Below are 20,577 nucleotides of genomic sequence, written 5' to 3'. Positions count from 1 at the left end.
CCATCAGTGCATTTTACATTTCAATAAATACAACTTAATTGTCTGACCTTTTTACAGAAAATGCTGGATTACCTGAAGAACAAAAAGGATGTAGGTTTCTTTCAGAGTCTTGCTGGCCTCATGCAGTCATGCAGGTAAACATTTGTATAAGGATTGCAGCTATCAATTATTTTTGTAATTTCATGCTAAATTTGTTAGATTAATCGAGTAATTGTACACACTCTCTAGCCTCAATGCGTCTTTTCAGGAAAATAGTGAAAATAAACAATTTTCTATCTATCAGTGGCGCGCAGTGCATTTCACACCGAGGCCTTCAGTGATGTCCTACTTAGTCCAACTCTAATAAAAACCTCTCATAATACCATAATATATGTCAGTGCATGACCATGGCTGGAGAAATACTATACAGAAACACACTTGCACAATACTGTACACAACGGGTTATTTTCTGCCGCATTTCAAAATTAATATAAGACATATCTGTACGTGGTACTGTAGAAGTTTCAATAATTTTAAAAACATCAAATGTGAAAAAAATTAAGAAATACAATATTTGCACTCCTCAAAACGACTGTCCCCGGAAATACTTATTTGCACACAATACCCGTTCTCCTTTTTTCTTCAAGATCTCCTGAGCTTTTTTCACCATTTTTTGGTGCAGCTCTCTTTCCTTGTTTGTTGAGCTGTGTATCAGGAGGCTTACTGTCAACAACTCGTGATGTGATTGGCTATCGCAACTGTCTATCAACCATATGTGCCCCGTTAACCTACACTGCATAGATCGCCGCTATGTTGATTCAGAAGGCCTTCGGCAGATTTCTTACCCTCTTGCAGAACAAGTTTACTGAATTCTAACGTAAAAACAGCAACACTGGAGCCTACTATGACATGTAGAGAATATGGGGAACTACACTTTTTTTTAGAATTGTGATCATTATGAAAGACATGACGATGGATGAATTTAAAAAAAAAAAAAGCATTGTAAATAATAAATACATTTGATCGAAAGTCTGCTTACAATGGAGCCTATGGGAGCCGTTCAATTATTCCTAAAGAGCCCCTAAAAAAACACCCAAACACCTCCATTAAGGTTTTATATATATGATGTAAGTATATATTTTAATGTAGTAACATTTATGACAGCATTTGATATTTACGTATTTTCATCATTTCAATCATACACGGCTAATCAATTTAAAAAATGCATCACAACGTTTGCTTTTTTTTTCCCTTCATTACTGATTATTACTCACTGCACACCTAATGAGAGCCATCAAACATAATAAAACATCACTTAGTGTACAATGCCTGCTGTCATTAGGATGCCAACTGCTAGGATGTTCATATATTCCCATCTAGGTGAAGAATGTCTTATAATCCTCACAAAGAAACGCAGTGCGGGATAACCGCTTTTCGTTTTTGTTCTCGCCGGTTTCGGGTCCTAAATTGGCTGTGAAACTCTCCCAACTTGTCGGATTATCTACTCTATACGTCTCATGTCCAAGTGAGATGCATAATTTATGATCTAGAACAAACTTAACAGGGAGCAAGGAAGCGGGAACACAGCAGACCACTCGATGATGTAAACACGGGGAGGCAGGGAAGTGATTACATCGGTGCTTTGTCTGCGTTATTGCTTATAATAACAATATCACTAATATTTGGTTAATATTCAAGTCACAAAGTGTAAATTGAATATTGATTGTGCTTTTTGAATGATTAATTATCGGATTCTATGGAGCTGCCGATAAATAAAAAGTGCAGTTTCCCTTTAAGGAAATTAAAATACAATTAAATATAATAAATTAATGAAATTAAGAAAAAAAAGTGTAATAAAATTAAACTTACTTTGATCAATTTATGATCATGATTTATCTTAGGCCAGCAGAGAAAGCCTTGCTGGCCCAGACGGCCTACCACTGCTAATAATGCACATAACAGTGAAATTGCTTTTTTTTATCATGGGAACATCTCTATATGTTCTTTATATTACAAACAATAACTTAAAACAAAACAAACAAACTTATGTTGCATAAAACCAAGTAATAGATAATAAAGAACCAAACTAAACAAAAAGACTCTGAGAAAGTATGATGAATTGAGTGACAATGTATTACAAATTTAACACATACACATTACAAGAAGTATTATCGTATTTCCTTGAATTGCCGCAGGGCATATAGTATGCGCCTGCCTTGAATTACTGCCGGGTTAAACACGCTTCGTAAAATAATTAGCGCATGCTTAGTATTACCGCCTGGTCAAATTCGTGACGTCACGAGTGACACTTCCCCTGTCATCATTTTCAAAATGGAGGAGGCTGATTTCATTACCGGTAATTTGAAATCGCATAAAGGGAAGAAGATTAAGAGATATTCAGTAGATTCAGACAATGTGGGAGCACAAATAGACAGACAACTATTTACACCCATACCTACTAGAGCTTAAGATGGCACTGACTTTTGTCGTTGCAGCTGACGTCTCTTTCAACAGTGTCAACTTTTTTACAATCTGGCTTCCAAACTTGTAGCAAAGTGAACACAAATTAATGTATAATTGTAACTCTAATCCTTAAACAGTGGGGATTATGTAAAGGCAGCATTATAGGAACACCTGCATCATCTCAGACTGCTGCGCTAATGATTTATTTCTTTGATTTAATTAATATTCCCGCATTTTCACTGCACTGTCTTTTCCACTTACTTTCTTTGAAACCATGGTTGGAAAAACTATTTTTTGTCTGTCTATTAGCTAATGATAGCAAGGTAGACACCGGATGTTCGGCAGATCTTATAGAGTTCACTGTGACATTTGTGACATACGCCAACTAGCAGTGGAGAGGTATCTGAAGCTTACTCGTAACTCACATTTTTGCTCGCCACGTAAAGTAGCACAGAGATGGCCTGTATCTAAAAAAATTGTAAGGTGGGGCACTTGTACTGTACCACTGTATTAGCAGGCGTAAACACAAATATTTATTGCAAACCACTTCTTGTGATGAGGAAAAAATGTTTTAGTTGAGGTGACTACTTGTGTGTTAGCATGTTGTTGTTGTTTTTTGTTTTACAAAATAAAATCTAAATTTTTCCCCCAGTGTTCTTGATCTAAATGCATTCGAGAGGCAGAACAAAGCAGAAGGACTTGGAATGGTGACCGAGGAGGGATCAGGTAAAAACGTTTTATTTGCTAACTAAATGAAGAATTTCTCTCAAATATTCCTCTCAAATACTGGTCACCAATCTGTTTAAATCTGCGTAAGTGAGCACTTCTTCTTTGCCAAGATAATCCATCCGACCTCACAGGTGTGACTTATCTAGATGCTGATTAAACAGCATAATTCTTGCACAGATGTGCCTTAGGCTGCCCACAATAAGAGGTGTATATGCCGATCCACTGCATCCCAAACATGCTCAATAGGTGACATGTTCGGTGAGTATGCTGACAATGCAAGAACTGGGATGTTAGAGACTCCTTATGATAGCGTAACATTCAAGTCACAGGCAACAGCTCTGGTGGACCTTCCTGCAGTCAGCATGCCAACTGCCCACTTCCTCAAAAATAAAGACATCTTTGGCATTGTACTGTATGGTAAAACTGCACAGTTCACAGTGGCCTTTTATTGTGGGCAGCCGAAGGCATACGTCTGCAATAATCATGCTGTTTAATCAGCATCTTGATATGCCACACTTGTGAGGTGGGATTGATTATCTTGGCAAATAAGAAGTGCTCACTAACAACTAACTCACACAGATTTAGACAGATTTGTGGACAATATATGTCTTTTGTGTAATTAGTAAATGTTTTTAAGCTTTGAGTTCAACTCATGAAAAATGGGAGCAAAAACAAAAGTGTTGGGTTTATATTTTTGTTCAGAGTACCGGTATATGTTTTTTTCAACACTTTCCCTTTGTTTACACAGAAGGTGAACAAAATGTAAACCTGTTAACGTTATGGTACAAATGGATTATCAGTAGTGGACATGGAGAAGGGGTAGGATTAAATTTAAGCTTTGCTTCCTCCTACTCCTTTTCAGAGATGTTTAATTGAGCAAATGTAACCATGTGATGTTGTTAGTATAAGCATGTCTGAAATAATGCAGTACCATACTTACCATAAATTAACACAACAAAAACATTCAATTTACCAAGAAATTAATTGGAGTGAAACTGTATATAATGTGTATGCAACTTCTTTAAAGGTGCCATATGTAGTAATGTGGCCAGAAATGGTACTGCAATCACTGTCAAAATGATGTTGTCCCCTCCCACTCTCCATTACTGAAGTTGCCAGATACGAATCCTACTCCAAGGAACTTCAAATGGCAATCGACGAGTCCTACGCTGTAACTTTCTCTAGTTTATGTTTCTTGCAAGATGGTTTACTAAGTAATTCTGCCACATTTTACTGATGTCAATTAGCCAAATGTATTTGTAAAGTTACGCAGCAATATTTTTGTCCGGAATCGGGACAGATCGTTGGCTTTACCATGCTAAAATGTGTAGTTTCACCCGTAAGACCACCATCAAAATAATTATATACAATGAAATATAATACTGTATATCGCATAGGTCTACTTTAATGGCAAGCCAAGGCCAACAGTAAAATTACCGCCACAATACATGTAATGCATTTAATTGTGCCAAGCAAATACTAGAAACTGCAATTAGCCGTGCAAATGTTGGAGCGCATTTCTCAGCGTATCAGCATATTGAGAAAGAAATAGGCCACGACACTGCCCATATCCACATAGGTTTTATTTGTCAAAAATATATGTTGCCCTGTCAGTTGGAATACACATCGACATACAGGCTAACGGGCATATATTTCCCCCGTTAGCCTGTATGTTGATGTGTCATTGACCGGGCGAGCATGCTAAGTAAGCATTACACTAGAGTGATGGTGCTTCTCTTCTAAGCATTCATTGCACGAACATACAAGCATTGTTAGACAAGATAATAGACTCTGTTAGACAATATAGTTTAAATACGAAGTGTCCATTTCCATTTATGACAAGTAATGAGAAAACGTAAATGCATGACTTACCTATCAACGAGGAACTAAGCAAGTTTGGCGTAAGACAAAAAAATCTTCTCCGCTTCATTCGTCTCCATCTTTTAAAGGCATCCCCGATACAAATTCTCGTTTTGTTCATGCCATGAATAAGTTAAGAATTGTAATGAAGCCTTTTAGATTTACTAAGGTCTGACATGTTTAGTAACTTTACAGTGGCAGTAGCCAGACGAAGATGGCCGTGTGTAACTGGCAACCTTTTTGTGACACACTCACTGACTTTCTAATTGGTCAAACGGTGGAAGGCGGCGCATCAAAATGAAAACAATAACAATATTTCGGGGCTGTAAATGTAATTTTGAAATTAGCTTATCCCGGCTGAAGTACCGTTATCATTTATTGAGGTATTCGAAAACAACATGATTTATTAATGCCTTTTGACATATCAGGGCAATTTAATGTTGACTTGACATGAAATTATCACATATGGCACCTTTAAATTAATCGGATGTACAGCACATATGTACACGTCTTAAAGGGGAACTGCACATTTTGGGGAAATTTTGCTAATTGTTTACTATCATTATGAAAGACATGCAATGGATGTATTTTTTAATGCATTTTAAATATTAAAAAGCAGATCAAAAGTCTGGTTACAATGGAACCTATGGGAGCTGCTCTTTTCTGCCTATACTTTCTTACTTACTCATTGGACTAGTGGTTATAGTGTCCGCCCTGAGATTGGTAGGTTGTGAGTTCAAACCCCGGCGGAGTCATACCAAAGACTATAAAAATGGGACATGTTACCTCCCTGCTTGGAACTCTGCATCAAGGGTTGAAATTGGGGGTCAAATCACCAAAAATGATTCTTAGGCGTGGCCACCGCTGCTGCTCACTGCTCCCCTCAAAAATGCATCAAAGGCAGAGAATTATGTTGCCACACCGTGTGGTGTGTGACAATTATTTAACTATAAAAGCCCTTAAAAAAACATCCAAACACCTCCATTAAGGTTCCATACACATGATGTAAGCCCTCCAACCCATTATCAGCCATTTTCGGCATATGCCCTGATAACACGTGCCCTGTAGCACTAAAACGCGCTGTGGCCTTTACGACCTTGCTGGCCAGGCGACTGATCTTGTTCAAAAGTACAGTATATATGGGCATATTTATAATAACATGTAATATTTACGTTTTTTAATTATTTTAAGCATACGCGGGGCATTAATCTTAAAATGCATCACATTTGTTTTTTTTCAACATCATCAGTGGTTATTAACATTAACATAAAAAATCATCACTTACTGTCCAATGTCTGCTGTCATTAGGTTGCCGACTGATAGAATGTTATTATTTTCCCATTTAGATGAAGTATGACTCATAATCCTCGTAAATAAAAGGGCGGTGGAACTAAGCATCTTTTTGTGTTCTTCTCGCCATTTCCGGGTTTAAATTGGCTGTCCAACTTGTCGGAATACGTTCTCAGTCTTCTTCTATCCAGGTGTTGAGGCATGATTTATGATACATGATAAAGTTCCAGGAAGCAAAGAAGCAAGGAAACACCTCAACTGTCGATCATGTCGAAATTGCGCACATGCTAGTGATCAATGCGCCGCTATAAATAATTTGTACGTGTTAGCGCTTATAATAACAATATCACTAATACTTGGTCATAATGCAAATCACGAAATGTAAATGGAATATTGTTGCTGCTCTTTGAATGGTTATTTTTTGGATTTTATGGCTGAAATAGAGGACATCCCATTAATTTCGCTGTAAGCAAACTTTTATTCACGTTTATTTACAAGGTAGAATGCGTCAAAAAAAAAATTCCATCCGTCCACATGTCTTTCATGATTGTGAATGATTGGCAAAATTCCAAAAAAAGTTAACTTTCCCTCTTTGATTATTTTCATTATTAATTTTGATTTTTTACTGTTAAACACATTACTTTTATAAATGTTAATATTATTTTTGTGATGGTGTGCATTTTGAATATTACAGTGCAAATGCAAACATAAAATGAAACATCTTACAGACATAGGAAGAGAAAAACAACCCCAAAAACAAACCTCATGGAATAAAACACACACAAAAAAAATTCTGAACGCTTTGCATAATTTTGTTCCATTTCAATGCATTTTTACATGTCATTAGTTGCACAATTACATCATATGTAATCGTTATATGAAAACATTTTTTTTTTTTAATTCCTACTGCTTCCAAATTGACATTTGACTGTCAAAATATTTTTTTCTGCTATCACAATCAATCACAAGAATCAAATTCATAATTGTGCAACTGTATTCCCTATAAATATAACCCTTTATTTGTTTTTCTTTCTTTCTCTCTTTCCTTCCTTTCCTGTTGTCTTTTCCTCATTTTGTTGTATTGCACTTTCTTCCCTTCCTCAGTCATCACTCATGAGCGTGGTAATTATGCCTTCAAGCCATTCCTTGTGTGTTGATGGGACTCTTTTTCGCTGTAGTTGATTAGTTGTGTCAGTTTTGTCCAGGTCCTGAGTTTCGATCTTTTAAATGCACCATTTTTAAGCTCTGAACATTCTTTGAACTACTCAACTTCCTCCCTGTCACTATTTCTCACTTATCTTTACTTGGCCAATGAACTGACTTATGGTTTTGGTGAGTTTGCACTCAATTTCACAGTGTGTGAAACCCAAGATATTACCCTTACTACTTAAAGTATTTCCTGGACTTAACACTCTTTTACTACTTTACACTTATCGTAAAATAATAAAAATGTGTCTTTATAGGTGTATTAACACGTGAATCTCAGGATTTGTACAGTGTCTGGCACATTCGACATATTTCTAAGAGAAGAATTAGCTTCTCTTTCTCTATGCTCATCATCAATCACAACCCCTATTGGTAAACCCACGTCCACTTGGCACTGGTGTTTGTCATGAGTTGGTTGGTCATTGTGCTGATTATTACAGTGAGGGAAATAATTATTTCATCCCATACTGATTTTGTTGGTCTGACCTACTTACAAAACATTAACAGTTCATTTTTTGAAGGTATTTATTTTGGAAACACTGAACAACAACATAAGCATAAAAAAAAATTGTTTGGAGTACAAGTAGAATGGAAAATCAAGTTGACATTATACGCTGAATAGTGTTTCATTGTATCCGTTCAACCATATCCAATTTTATTTTCAATCTGTAAGGTATGTGAAAACACCGTCTAAACATCACAAAATGTCACAATTTAGGATGGCCATTTTCTATATTCCGTTTCGAATGCCTTGGCAATGATGGGTGACATCCCACTGTGACGGGACAGCAGGAGAAGAAGACAGCAGAGAGACGATGACGTCGTTAGCTGTCAGCGTGTTTATTGACAACTTAGAATGCAAGTGCGGTGTGTAATTAAACCAAAGAAATGTAATGTGCCTAAGTGTGAGACTTATCTGAGCGTGGAATTCAGAGGGTGTTGAGGGTGCGTGTTGAGATCCAGGCAGATGTCCAATTAGGGCAATATAGGCTCGAGCGTCGGAGGATAGGCGGATGGTCAAGGGGAGGAGTGCAGCGTTGTGGTCGGTAGACAGGCGTGAGGTCGATGTCTAGGGAGGCAAGGGGAAATCCACAGGGGGGTCCAAGATGACAATAAACACAACTCGACAACGAGGAAGGACGACGGGGAGCTGGAGAACGACACAACACAAGAGACGATGAGCACGACGGGGAGGGAGTACAAGGAGAGAAAATAAACATGCAGGAGAACTGGAGACGTGTGGCCTTAATGTACAGAGTACGTGAAGCTACATTCTGACGTCAGATCTCAGTTTGCGCTGGTTTATGAAGGCTGATCGCTCACAACGGACAGGTGTGTGGATTGCCGAGTGTATGCAGCCCCGCGGAAGCGCGCTCGCAGCGGAAATAGAGCGCCTGTGGGCGTGGCCCGCAGCACGCTCGTTAGGGAACGCAATAGAGTGAGAAGCAGCTAAAGTTTTACCCATAACAGGATCCCCCCCCTTATGCGAGACTCCCGATGAGCTTTGGGGTGCCTCAGGGTGAGTTCGGTAAAAATCCTCAATAAGGGAGGGGTCGGCGATGTAAGAAGCCGGGACCCTTGATTTATCCTCCGTTCCATAGCCCTCCCAGTCCACGAGGTAGACCCATCTTCTTCCCTGTCGTCGGACCTTGAGAATCTCCCTGACAGTCCACACCTGGTCCCCATCCTCGAGGATCTTAGGCGGAGGGGGGACAATGAACTGTTCATTACTGGTTTTACCTGAGACACGTGGAACACCGGATGGGATCTCATGGAACGAGGGAGGTCCAAGCAAACTGCGGCAGGATTGACCCTGGATTTGACCGTATAAGGTCCGACGAAACATGGTGCTAGCTTCTGAGAGGATATCGGGAGATGGAAGTCCTTGGCGGTAGCAGCACCTGCGGTCCGGGCTGATAGTCGGGAGCTGGAATCGCCGCCGGTTGGCGTTACGACGCATCTTGTCAGATACCTTCAATAAGACAGCGCGGGCAGACCTCCACACCTTGCAGCATCTTTTCAGGTGGGCTCTGGTTGAAGGGACTGCCACTTTGATCTCCTGGGAGGAAAATAAAGGAGGTTGAAAACCTTGCCAGCATTCAAAAGGGGACATACCAGTAGCCGCGCAGGTCATGGAATTAAAGGTGTACTGCACCCATGGAATTAACTTGCACCGGGAGTTGGGCTGTTGAGCAGCCATACAGCGCAGCATTGTCTCCACCCTCTGGTTGGCCCTTTCCGCTTGTCCATTACTCTGGGGGTGGTAGCCAGAAGTCAGGCTGACCATGGCTCCGATCCCCCTTGCAGAAGGCTTGCCAGGCCCAGGAAATTAATTGGGGGCCACGACCAGACACAATGTCGGTAAAAATTCTGTGAATTCTAACCACATACTGGACCAGCAGTTCTGTGGTCTCGGCCGAAGATGGGAGCTTGGGCAAGGCTATGAAATGGGCTGCCTTGGTAAACTTATTGATTACGGTGAGGATTGTGTTGTTACTTTTAGAGGGGGGGAAGTCCAGAGCGATGTGGGACCAAGGTCGACTAGGGATGGGCAGAGGATGTAAGAGTCCAGCAGGAGGGCTGTGGTCTGCCTTGTTCCGGGCGCAGATGCAGCAGGCGGCGATAAACTCGCGAGTATACGCCTCCATGGAAGGCCACCAGAAGCGGCGTTGTCTGAATGCTAGTCATCTATGGATTCTGGGTAAATGTAAACAGACTTAAATGTGCCCAATTGAGTACCTTGCTTCTTAAGGGTTATGGGACGAAAAGTCTATTAGGGGCCCGTTTCCGGGACCAGGGTCGGACTGTAGGGCCGTCCTGACCAGGCCCTCGATTTCCCAAGTTACCATCCCGTAATTGAATCGGCCGAAGAACTTTGACCAGCGTGCTTGCCTGTCGTTAAGTCTCTGCGGAACGGAAGTGAATGAGGTTGTGGTGGTTGGTCAGGACCAGGAACAGATGTTTGGCCCCTCTAACCAATGTCTCCATTCAACCAAAGCATCTTGGACGGCCAACAGTTCTCGGTTTTCTGCATCATAGTTCCTCTTGGCTGGGGTTAGGCGTCTGGAAAAAACGCACAAGGGTGCAACACATTATTCTAATTAGATCTTTGGGACAAAACTTCCCCAAACCCAGAATCAGATGCGTCTACTTCCACCGTGAACAGCTTGTCAGGGTCAGGGTGTACCAGGATGGGAGCGGAACTGAAGCTTCTCTTGAGACTCAAGAATACGCTGTCTGCCTCCTTGTTCCAGATGAAAGCTGTATTGGTGGAAGTTAGCGCGTGTAGGGGTGCGGCTACCTTGCTGAAGTCGAGTATGAAGCGACGATAGAAACCCGCAAAGCCTAGGAATCTCCTAAACTCAGTACGGGTGGTGGGTTGGGGCCAATCCACCACTGCCTTGACCTTCTTGGGGTCTGCTCGAATGTTACCCCTCTCGATGATGTGCCCCAAGAAGTTTACCGATGAAAAATGGAACTCGCACTTCTCTGCCTTGACGAAATTACTTCTTGAGGAGACGCTGGAGAACAAAGCGGACTTGCTGTTGATGGTCCTGCAGGTTGTGGGAGAAAATCAAAATATTATCAAGATATACGACGACAAACTTCTAGAGCATATCTCTCAGCATGTCGTTAACAAGAGCCTGGAAGACGGCTGAGGAGTTGGTCAGGCCGAAGGGCATGACCCGGTACTCGAAGTGGCCTGGATGTGTGTTGAAGGCCGTGTTCTATTCGTCCCCCTTCCTAATCCGGACAAGATGGTATGCATTGTGGAGATTCAGCTTGGTGAAAATAGTAGCGGGGGCAAGGGGTTCGAAGGAGGAGCTCATGAGTGGTAGAAGATACCGATTCTTTACCGTAATGAGGTTGAGTTTGTGATAGTCGATGCACGGACGCAGGGACCCATCCTTCTTGCTGACAAAGAAGAATCCAGTGGCTACCGGTGATTTGGAGGGGGTGATGATACCAGATGCAAGTGATTTCGAGATGTAGTCCGACATGGCCTTTTTCTCGAGTATGGATAGGTTATACAGGTGGATAGCAGGGAGTACTGCGTCGGTTATAAGATCAATGGCACAGTCGTATGGTCTGTGTGGGGGTAGTGATAGTGCCTGTGACTTACTAAATACTGCAGCAAGGTCATGGTAGACAGCGGGAACCCCTTAATAGGTCAGATGGGGAAGACTTGAGCTTAGGGTTCTCTGAGATGGGGGCTGCTGCTTTGAGGCAGTTTGCATGGCATGCTGTGCTCCAGGCTAGGATCCTCCCTGAGATCCAGGAAATCTGGGGGTCGTGCTGGCGAAGCCATGTACGGCCGAGGACAAGAGGAGCGACAGGGGCGTTGAGGCTCAACAAGCTAATTTGCTCCGTGTGGTTGCCAGACAGGGTTAGTGTGGCCAGTGCTGTACGGTGGGTGATGGGTCCCAGGGGATGCCTGTCCAAGGCCTGAGCTGGTAAAGACTTTTCGAGAGGCAGAAGCTCAATCCCGGCTTGACAAGCGAAATCACGGTCCATGAAACAGTAATCTGTTCCAGAGTCCAAATATGCTCCCACGTTCAGTTTCTTTGACCTCCCAGATAACGTTGCAGGGAAAAGAATGCCAGGGTCACTGCGGCTCTGGGAAAAGGTGGTGTGGCTCACAAGTATTCCACTTACTTGGTCTTTTGGTCTTGTGGGGAAGGTCTGGATCATGTGGCCTGCACAACCACAGTAAAGGCAGAGGCGCTGACGGAACCTCCTCTCCCGTTCCTCCGTGGCAAGTCGTGTCCTGCCCAACTGCATGGGTTCCACCCCACTGGTTGGTGCGGGGGAAAACCCAGACTAGTCCACCAAGTGAGCGCCTTCATCCCGACCTCTGACCGCAGTAGGGGAGTAGGAAGCGGTTCAGGTCACCCACACCGGCCGTCTGGTCCTCTCACGGGCTGCAGGTCTTCGATCCGCTGCTCGTTCCTTTAGTCTTTGGTCCAAAAGTAGGGCCAACTGGATGAGGTCATGGTAGGAGGCAGGTCGGTCTCGCAACAATCCGTCCTTGATTTCGTTGGAGAGGCCCCGACAGTAGGCGCTCAACAAGGCCTTGTTATCCCAAACGCTGTCGGCAGCCAGGCTGCGGAACTCTAGAGCAGTGTTTTTCAACCACTGTGCCGCGGCACACTAGTGCCGTGAGACGCAGTCTGGTGTGCCGTGGGAGACTATCTAATTTCACCTATTTGGGTTAAAAATATTTTTTTGCAAACCGGTAATTATAGTCTGCAAATGATGTGTTGTTGTTGCGTGGTCGGTGCTGTCTAGAGCTCGGGAGAGTAACCATGTAATACTCTTCCATATCAGTTGGTGGCAGCAGATACCCTATTTCCTTGAATTGGCGCCGGGGCGCTAATTAATTTAAAACCTCTTCTCACTCCTGCGCTTACCAAAGGCATGCGGTAAAAGTAAGCGTGCACTAATTATTTTAAAACCTCTTCTCATTTCGGCACTTACCAAAGGCATGCAGTAAAAATTTGAGTGTGATGTAAGATTGGACCTCAAATCCTACTGAAAAGCTCTTAATCTTCTTCCCATTAAGCGATTTCAAATTACCGGTATTGAAATCAGCTTCCTCCATTTTGAAAATGATGACTGGGGAAGTGTCACTCGTGACGTCACGAGTTTAACCAGGCAGTAATACTAAGCATGCGCTAATTATTTTGTGAAGCGAGTTTGACCCGGCAGTAATTCAAGGCAGGCGCATACTATATGCCCTGCGGCAATTCAAGGAAATACGGTAATTGCTTTGTAGATGTCGGAAACAGTGTCCTATGCTTAAACCAAAAATACGCAAAAGGCGAGTGCCCCTAAAAAAAGGCATTGAAGCTTAGGGAAGGCTATGAAGAAAGAAACTAAGACTGAACTGGCTACAAAGTAAACAAAAACACAATGCTGGACAACAGTAAAGACTTACTGTGGAACAAAGACGGCGTCCACAATGTACATCCGAGCATGACATGACAATCAACAATGTCCCCACAAAGAAGGATAAAAACAATAACATATTCTTGATTGCTAAAACAAAGTATATGTGGGAAATACCGCTCAATGGAAGAGATGAAACTGCTACAGGAAAATACCAAAAAAAGAGAAAAAGCCAACAAAATAGGAGCGCAAGACAAGAAGTAAAACACTACACACATGAAAACAGAAAACAAGTCAAAATAAGTCAGGGTGTAATGTGACAGGTGGTGACAGTACACCTACTTTGAGACAAGAGCTATATTGATGCATGCTTGGTTATGCGTTAAAGTCATCCAAAAATTGCGACGACTTATTACTGTCAACTGAGTTTTGTTCTTTAATGATTTCTGCTGGTGGTGTGCCTTCGGATTTTTTCAACGCAAAAATTGTGCCTTGGCTCAAAAAAGGTTGAAAAACACTGCTCTAGAGCAGGGGTGGGCATTACGTCGATCGCGATAGACTGGTCGATCTCGGAGGGTGTGTCAGTCGATCTCAAGCCAGGCATTAAAAAATATACATAAAAATGAGCAATCATCAATCATACCAAGACTTCACTTTCGTCAGTTGTTTGACATTCTCGACACCCGAGGATCTTGTGAGATGACGCTGGCTGCTGCGAGCTCATATTTAAGAAAAAAATCACTAACAGGGCGGACGCAGAGAAACACATTTTATTTCTATAGACTCCGTACCTACTGTCACAACTCTAAAGACCGACTGCACAGTTCCTGTCTTCACCATAAAAGACCTGCTTCATCCTGCCTGTGCTAACAAAACAAGAGTCTCAGAAAGCTAGCGTGCACAAGCTAGCAAGCTATGGAGTTTGATGCCAATGTATTTCTCCCCCGCCCTCAGCGACCGCTTTCTCACTTGCTTGCCCACCCGCACACTCACTGACGTCACTCACCTGCTGCCAGACATTAAAGGGCCACACACATATGCTACTCTCATAACAAAGTGTTTAAAAACGAGTATGCAAGTTCGTATTGGACAGAAAGGAGGACTTTTTTTTTCCTCCATTTGAAAATGCGGACGTTATCAGCACCACTGTCTAATTCCAATCAATGCAAGTCATCAGAATCAAATACACCAACTTATATTCTTGTCTTCATGAAAGAAAGGAATCTATGTGTGTTAAACATGCTTGTATTATCATTAAACACCATTAACTTGTTAACAAAAATGTCTCTTTCATAAATAAATAAATATAAATTATAAATAGGAATGAGGTAGATCTCTTCGACTTGGTCAATTGAAAAGTAGCTCACCTGCAGAAAAAGTGTGAGCGCCCCTGCTCTAGAGTGTAGTCTGCCACAGAACGAGAGCCTTGCTAGAGGGAGTGAAGACGTGAGGCGGCGTCTCCTCCATCGGCGGGATGGTCAAAAACTATCCTAAACTCAGCGCGAAAAGCAGCAAAGTCCGTGCTGAGACCAAGATTGCGGCCAACAGCACTGTGGCCCACTGGAGAGCCCTTCCGGTCAACATAGAAAAAATAAAGGCTATCTTGCCCCCGTGCAGCTGGAGGGCTGATGACGAAAAACCCTGTCACACTGGACCAGGAAGCCACGGCATTGCTCAAAATCCCCTTCAAAAGCTTTGGGACTAGCGATATTCGGCTCGCAGGATGAAGGGGGCAGCATGGGGGCTGCAGCGGCGGGGGTGGCTTGTACGAATTCCGGCGGAGCTGCAGAGCTCGGGGAGATCAAGGCCACTCGAGCCAACAAGTTTGCAAAAGTAGCATCCAGCGCTTTATCCGGTACACAAAAGCGCTCTTGGTGCTGCTGGAGTGCCGTGTGCATGGCTGCAACACTTACATGGGAGTTTTGGGAGGTGAGCGGGGTACGCTTCACGTCTTTGCCGTCTGGTTCAGACATGGCCAGAACGTACTGTGACGGGACAGCGGGAGAAGAAGACTGCAGAGAAACGATGGCTGATTGCTCATCACAGACAGGTGTGTTGATTGCCGACTGTTTGCAGCCGCGCGGATGCACGCTCGCAGCGGAGAGAGCGCCCGCGGGCGTGGCCCACGGCACGCTCGTCAGGGCACGCAAAAAAGAGAGAAGCAGCTGAAGTTTTGCCCATAACATGTACTCTGAAATTATCAGCAGATCAGTGATACTGGAAATCCGCAAAAATTGGAAGATGTGCTGTTTATCATTCACAATCCTTATGTAAGACACCTGAATTTTCTTTGTTTTTATGCATTCAGAATTGTAAATAAAATTAGAAATACAGAAGACGAGCATCTTTCCTTTTCAACCCTTCCAAGGGTGTGAATTATGATTAATTTTTAATCTACACGGTATGTAAAAACATTCCATCAGTCAGCATCCCAGTGAGAGCAGACAATGTACAGTAAGTGTTCGTTTTATTATGTTTGTAGTTTGTATTTCTTAATTAGCACTTAGCAGTAATGCTATGTGATGTTTATATTTCACTAAAGCTGGATCTGTTTATCACATAGCTTCTAAAACACATAGCTCTTCCTCCTTATTTCAGGCTTAAAATATAAGGTTCTAGATCATAATTTTTACCAAAGTAATCTTTGTTGGCTCTCACAAAGTCTGCATGATTAGCATTATTGTTGTTGACGGTGAAGGGAACAATGGTCCCCCTGGATCACATGACTATCACTATTTCGATGATATCTATTTACTTGCAAAAGTCTTTTGGTGTTATAAATCAGATATTCTGTGAGAAATATAGGCTGCATCCACTAAATTTTTTGAAAAAAATATTTTTACATATATTAGCAGTACTTGACTTTAAGCTGTAGATATATATGTTGTGAAATGAGTTCCATCCATCCATTTTCTACCGCTTATTCCCTTTTGGGGTGGTGGGGGTCACTGGCCCCTATGTCAGCTACAATTGGGCGTAAGGCGGGGTACACCCTGGACAAGTCGCCACCTCATCGCAGGTGAAATGAGTTATTTACACAAATTTATTTTGTAAATGTTTCCAAACGTTGCCTGTAACACGGCAGTAAAACGGCTGATCAAACAAAAGAAAAGTTATCGTCATGGACCCATTAACTGCTGAAGCTAGCATTCCAATCAGCTAAACAGACTCAATAATTCCACAGTGACATTTTGGTGAACTTACGAAACTAAAACAGAACAAAAACAATGCCATTGTAAGTTATTAATACTAACAAATACACTTGTAAACATGGTAGCATATTAGCTCATGCTAATGACCATTACGATAGCATGTACAAATATACATGAAAACACTCCTAGAGACATCCCACATGGTACGGTTTAGTAAGTAATAATTGTTTTTGTTATATTGTGAACCTTACAAACATTGGTTGGTGTGATTATTTAAGAATCCTTTTGAGTAGAAATGCTGTGAACGACTTGTATAGCGCTTTTCTACTTTCAAGGTACTCAAAGCGCTTTGACACTACTTCCACATTTACCCATTCACACACACATTCACACACTTATGGAGGGAGCTGCCATGCAAGGCGCTAACCAGCACCCATCAGGAGCAAGGGTGAAGTGTCTTGCTCAGGACACAACGGACGTGACGAGGTTGGTACTGGGTGGGGATTGAACCAACGACCCTCGGGTTTCGCACGGCCACTCTTCCACTGCGCCACGCCGTCCCATAATCATAGTCGTCAGTTAAAAAATATCCATAAATTAGCTTCACTGTTTTGTAAGCCGCAAAGTTCAAAGCATAGGAATAAATTTGTGGCATATAGTCCAGAAGTTATGGTATATGATAATAGCTTCAATGAAGAAGAAACTTGTTTTTCCATTATAATGGTACTTTAAATTAATTATAAATTAATTAGTATTCAATTGAGTGAAATATGCATTTGATCCCTAATCACAATCTGGTTTAGTACTTGGTTGAGAAAAACTTGTTGGAATAAATAAAGGTTAGATGATTCTTATAGTAAGACACGAGGGTTGCAGACATTTCCAGATAATTTTTTTGCCACTCCTCCTGAATAATGAATGTTTTGATGATGTAAATTGGCAGCTCCCTCCATACATTTTGTACGGGATTGCGTGGGGGATGGGAATGAACGTGGACCATGGGCTGTAGAATCTTGGATGAGTACCTCTTGGTCTTAGTCAGAACTCTGACGATGGTTATTGGCTTGGTTTTCCAGCACGATAATGACAAACAATGTATGACCATGGTGACACAGAACTGGCTAAAGAAAAATTCATATTAATTGTGAATGTTTTAAAACATTTTGTCCACTTCTTGCTATTAAAATATACACACTTTAAAATGTATGGAATGTTCCTTGTAGGCGGGGAACATTTAGAAAAATAAGCAGGGGATAATAAAATGTTTTCCCCCCAACTTTATATACAATATCTCACAAAAGTGAGAAAACTGTTTAAATTCCAGCAACCATCTTAGGGCCTGATTTACTAAGATCCAAATACCACGCGCTAAACAGCGTGTGATCTACTAAGACTGCGTGTACAATTGAAATATGGTGAAGACCGCCTTTTTGAAACGAGGATTTTGCATGTAATATAAGGGGTATCACTACAGAGATACTTGATCCCTTATTGCTCTTCATTTTATCATTTTATGTGGCATTTTACTATGGTTTCAAACAGGCAGGGGACATGTACCACTTTTTATAGGTATTTTAGAAGCAGTAGTAGCAGTTCTTCTATATTGAAACCACCTTTGTATGGCTGAAAGTGCACTCATGCAGAGAGGCTGTACCAACTGTGCTCAAGATGCAAAAAAATGCATACTTCAAAAAGTTTTTTTAAAATATCACATATGTGTGTCAAGCACTTGCAGGTTTCTGAGTCATAATGGATCTTTGTAGTCGGGTTACGACTGTTTATGACGGCATCGGTGCCAATATACATTTTCGGTACCCATCCCATCCTGTATTTTGTTTCATGACTGCAGGCTCACTATGCCACACTTTGAAAACTTCTGGCCTAAGCTGTGTTTGTGAAGAGCAACAATTATTTCCAAACCATCAGCCTTTTTTTTGCCATTAAATGCTTTGTTTAAAGTCCTCTGGCAACAAAACACTAAATATATAAAGAGTTGTAATATGTTGTAATTGATGTGTGTGTGTGTGTGTGTGTGTGTGTGTGTGTGTGTGTGTGTGTGTGTGTGTGTGTGTGTGTGTGTGTGTGTGTGTGTGTGTGTGTATGCATATATATATATATATATATATATATATATACAATATTTTGGTACAGTAACAAAATGTATTTCGATGCTTTTCGGTACTTTTTGATACTTTTCTAATTAAGGGCAAGCACAAAAAATTGCATTTTGGCTTTATTTTAACAAATAAATCTTAGGATACATTAAACATATGTTTGTTATTGCAAGGTTGTCCCTAAATAAAATAGTGAACTTGTCTTTTTGTAGTAAGTAAGCAAACAAAGGTTCCTAATTTAGCTGCTGACATATGCAGTAACATAGTGTGTCATCTATTATTTTGTAAAAATTATTAAGGACTAGCGGTAGAAAATGAATTATTAATCTACTTGTTCATTTCCTGTTAATATTTGCTTACTTTGTATTTTAACATGTTTTATCTAAACTTCTCTTTAAATGTAATAATAACTTATTCCTCTGTTGTTTGGATGTTCACATTAGTTTCGGATGATACCACACATTTGGGTATCGATTCCAAGTCGTTACAGGATCATACATTTGTCATAATTTAATTTTCCTGAAGGAATAAATAAAGTACTATCTATCTATCTATCTATCTATCTATCCATCTATATATCTATCTATCCATCCATCTATCTAATCAAAGTCCTCATGTGTCATGGAACATAATTACTGAGTTTATAAACATTAAAGAATTTTTTTTTAAACGAAAAAAATGTTGTGATGCTTAAAAAATGTAATCATAGTAATATCGACTAGATACGCTCCTGTACTTGGTATCATTACAGTGGATGTTAGGTGTAGATCCACCAATGGCCTTTGTTTAAGTTTTGACGCAGGTGAACTATAATGTGTAGTAAAGCATGTTTAGCTATTCCTCGTCCTGCAGGGATGATACTTGTAAGAAACTCACTTTATTTGTCGCCATGGAGGCGAGGATTGGTGATTTAGAGGTAGCTAAAACACAGCAGACTGCGGATGGACTTTAGCTGCTAGCTAGCCATGTCTTAAAGCACCTCTTCCTGAGGGCATTTCAGTGTTATAACTTCACTTTTATCGTCAGTTTTTAAGCCAAAATGTTTCCGTTCTCCCTTTTCTGTCTACACACAATGTCTGTTTGTACAAACCCCGTTTCCAAAAGAGTTAGGAAATTGTGTTAGATGTAAATATGAACGGAATGCAATCATTTGCAAATCCTTTTCAACCCATATTCTATTGAATGCACTACAAAGACAATATATTTGATGTTCAAACTCATAAACTTGTTTTTTTTTGCAAATAATAATTAACTTAGAATTTCATCGCTGCAACACGTGCCAAAGTAGTTGAGAAAGAGCATGTTCACCACTGTTACATCACCTTTTCTTTTAACAACACTCAAACGTTTGGGAACTGAGGAAAGCAATTGTTGAAGCTTTGAAAGTGGAATTCTTTCCCATTCTTGTTTTATGTGGAGCTTCATCTTTTTTTTTTTTTTTTTTTTTTTTTTTGTCCTGTCCAGCTTCTTAGGCAAATCATATAGTTGATGTAGATGCCCATATTGGCTGTTCAGATTTACTTTACAAAAGAGAAGTGTAGGATACTTCTCTTGTTGACTTATTTGAATTTGACTTTATTAAATGTATTTATATTATCATTTGGTGCAGCCGGGCCGGAGCAGGAGGGGATAGAAAGAGAAAAAAAGGAAGACAGAGGGGGAAATTGTGGGGATAATAATATTAATAATGGATTAGATTTATATCGCGCTTTTCTATTGTTATATACTCAAAGCGCTCACAGAGAAGTGGAAACCCAACATTCATTCACACCTGGTGGTGGTAAGCTACATATGTAGCCACAGCTGCCCTGGGGTAGACTGACTGAAGTGTGGCTGCCAGTTTGCACCTACGGCCCCTCCGACCACCACCAATCATTCATTCATCATTCATTCAC

At 41.1% G+C, this 20,577-nt stretch overlaps 1 protein-coding gene and 1 long non-coding RNA gene across 10 annotated transcripts in view; one reads left to right on the top strand and one right to left on the bottom strand.

The window, feature by feature from the left end:
- Positions 1 to 20,577, top strand: part of ryr2a (ryanodine receptor 2a (cardiac)) — a 310,189-nt gene that overhangs the window by 224,158 nt on the left and 65,454 nt on the right. For 5 of the 8 annotated variants that reach the window (XM_061908695.1, XM_061908691.1, XM_061908694.1 and 2 more), the window contains exons 87-89: positions 58 to 134; positions 3,095 to 3,168; positions 7,426 to 7,443. In XM_061908695.1, coding sequence (XP_061764679.1) covers positions 58 to 134; positions 3,095 to 3,168; positions 7,426 to 7,443 — 169 coding nt within the window. The remainder of the gene's footprint in view (positions 1 to 57; positions 135 to 3,094; positions 3,169 to 7,425; positions 7,444 to 20,577) is intronic. The other 3 variants (XM_061908696.1, XM_061908697.1, XM_061908693.1) reach the window with 1 other exon arrangement.
- Positions 1 to 20,577, bottom strand: part of LOC133557848 (uncharacterized) — an 83,192-nt gene that overhangs the window by 26,573 nt on the left and 36,042 nt on the right. The gene's annotated exons all lie outside the window — the stretch shown is intronic.

The sequence above is a fragment of the Nerophis ophidion genome, linkage group LG08 (genome assembly GCF_033978795.1).
Source record: "Nerophis ophidion isolate RoL-2023_Sa linkage group LG08, RoL_Noph_v1.0, whole genome shotgun sequence".
Lineage (NCBI taxonomy): Eukaryota > Metazoa > Chordata > Actinopteri > Syngnathiformes > Syngnathidae > Nerophis > Nerophis ophidion.
The sequence above is the reverse complement of the archived record's forward strand: the minus strand, read 5'-3'. Positions and strand labels throughout refer to the sequence as shown.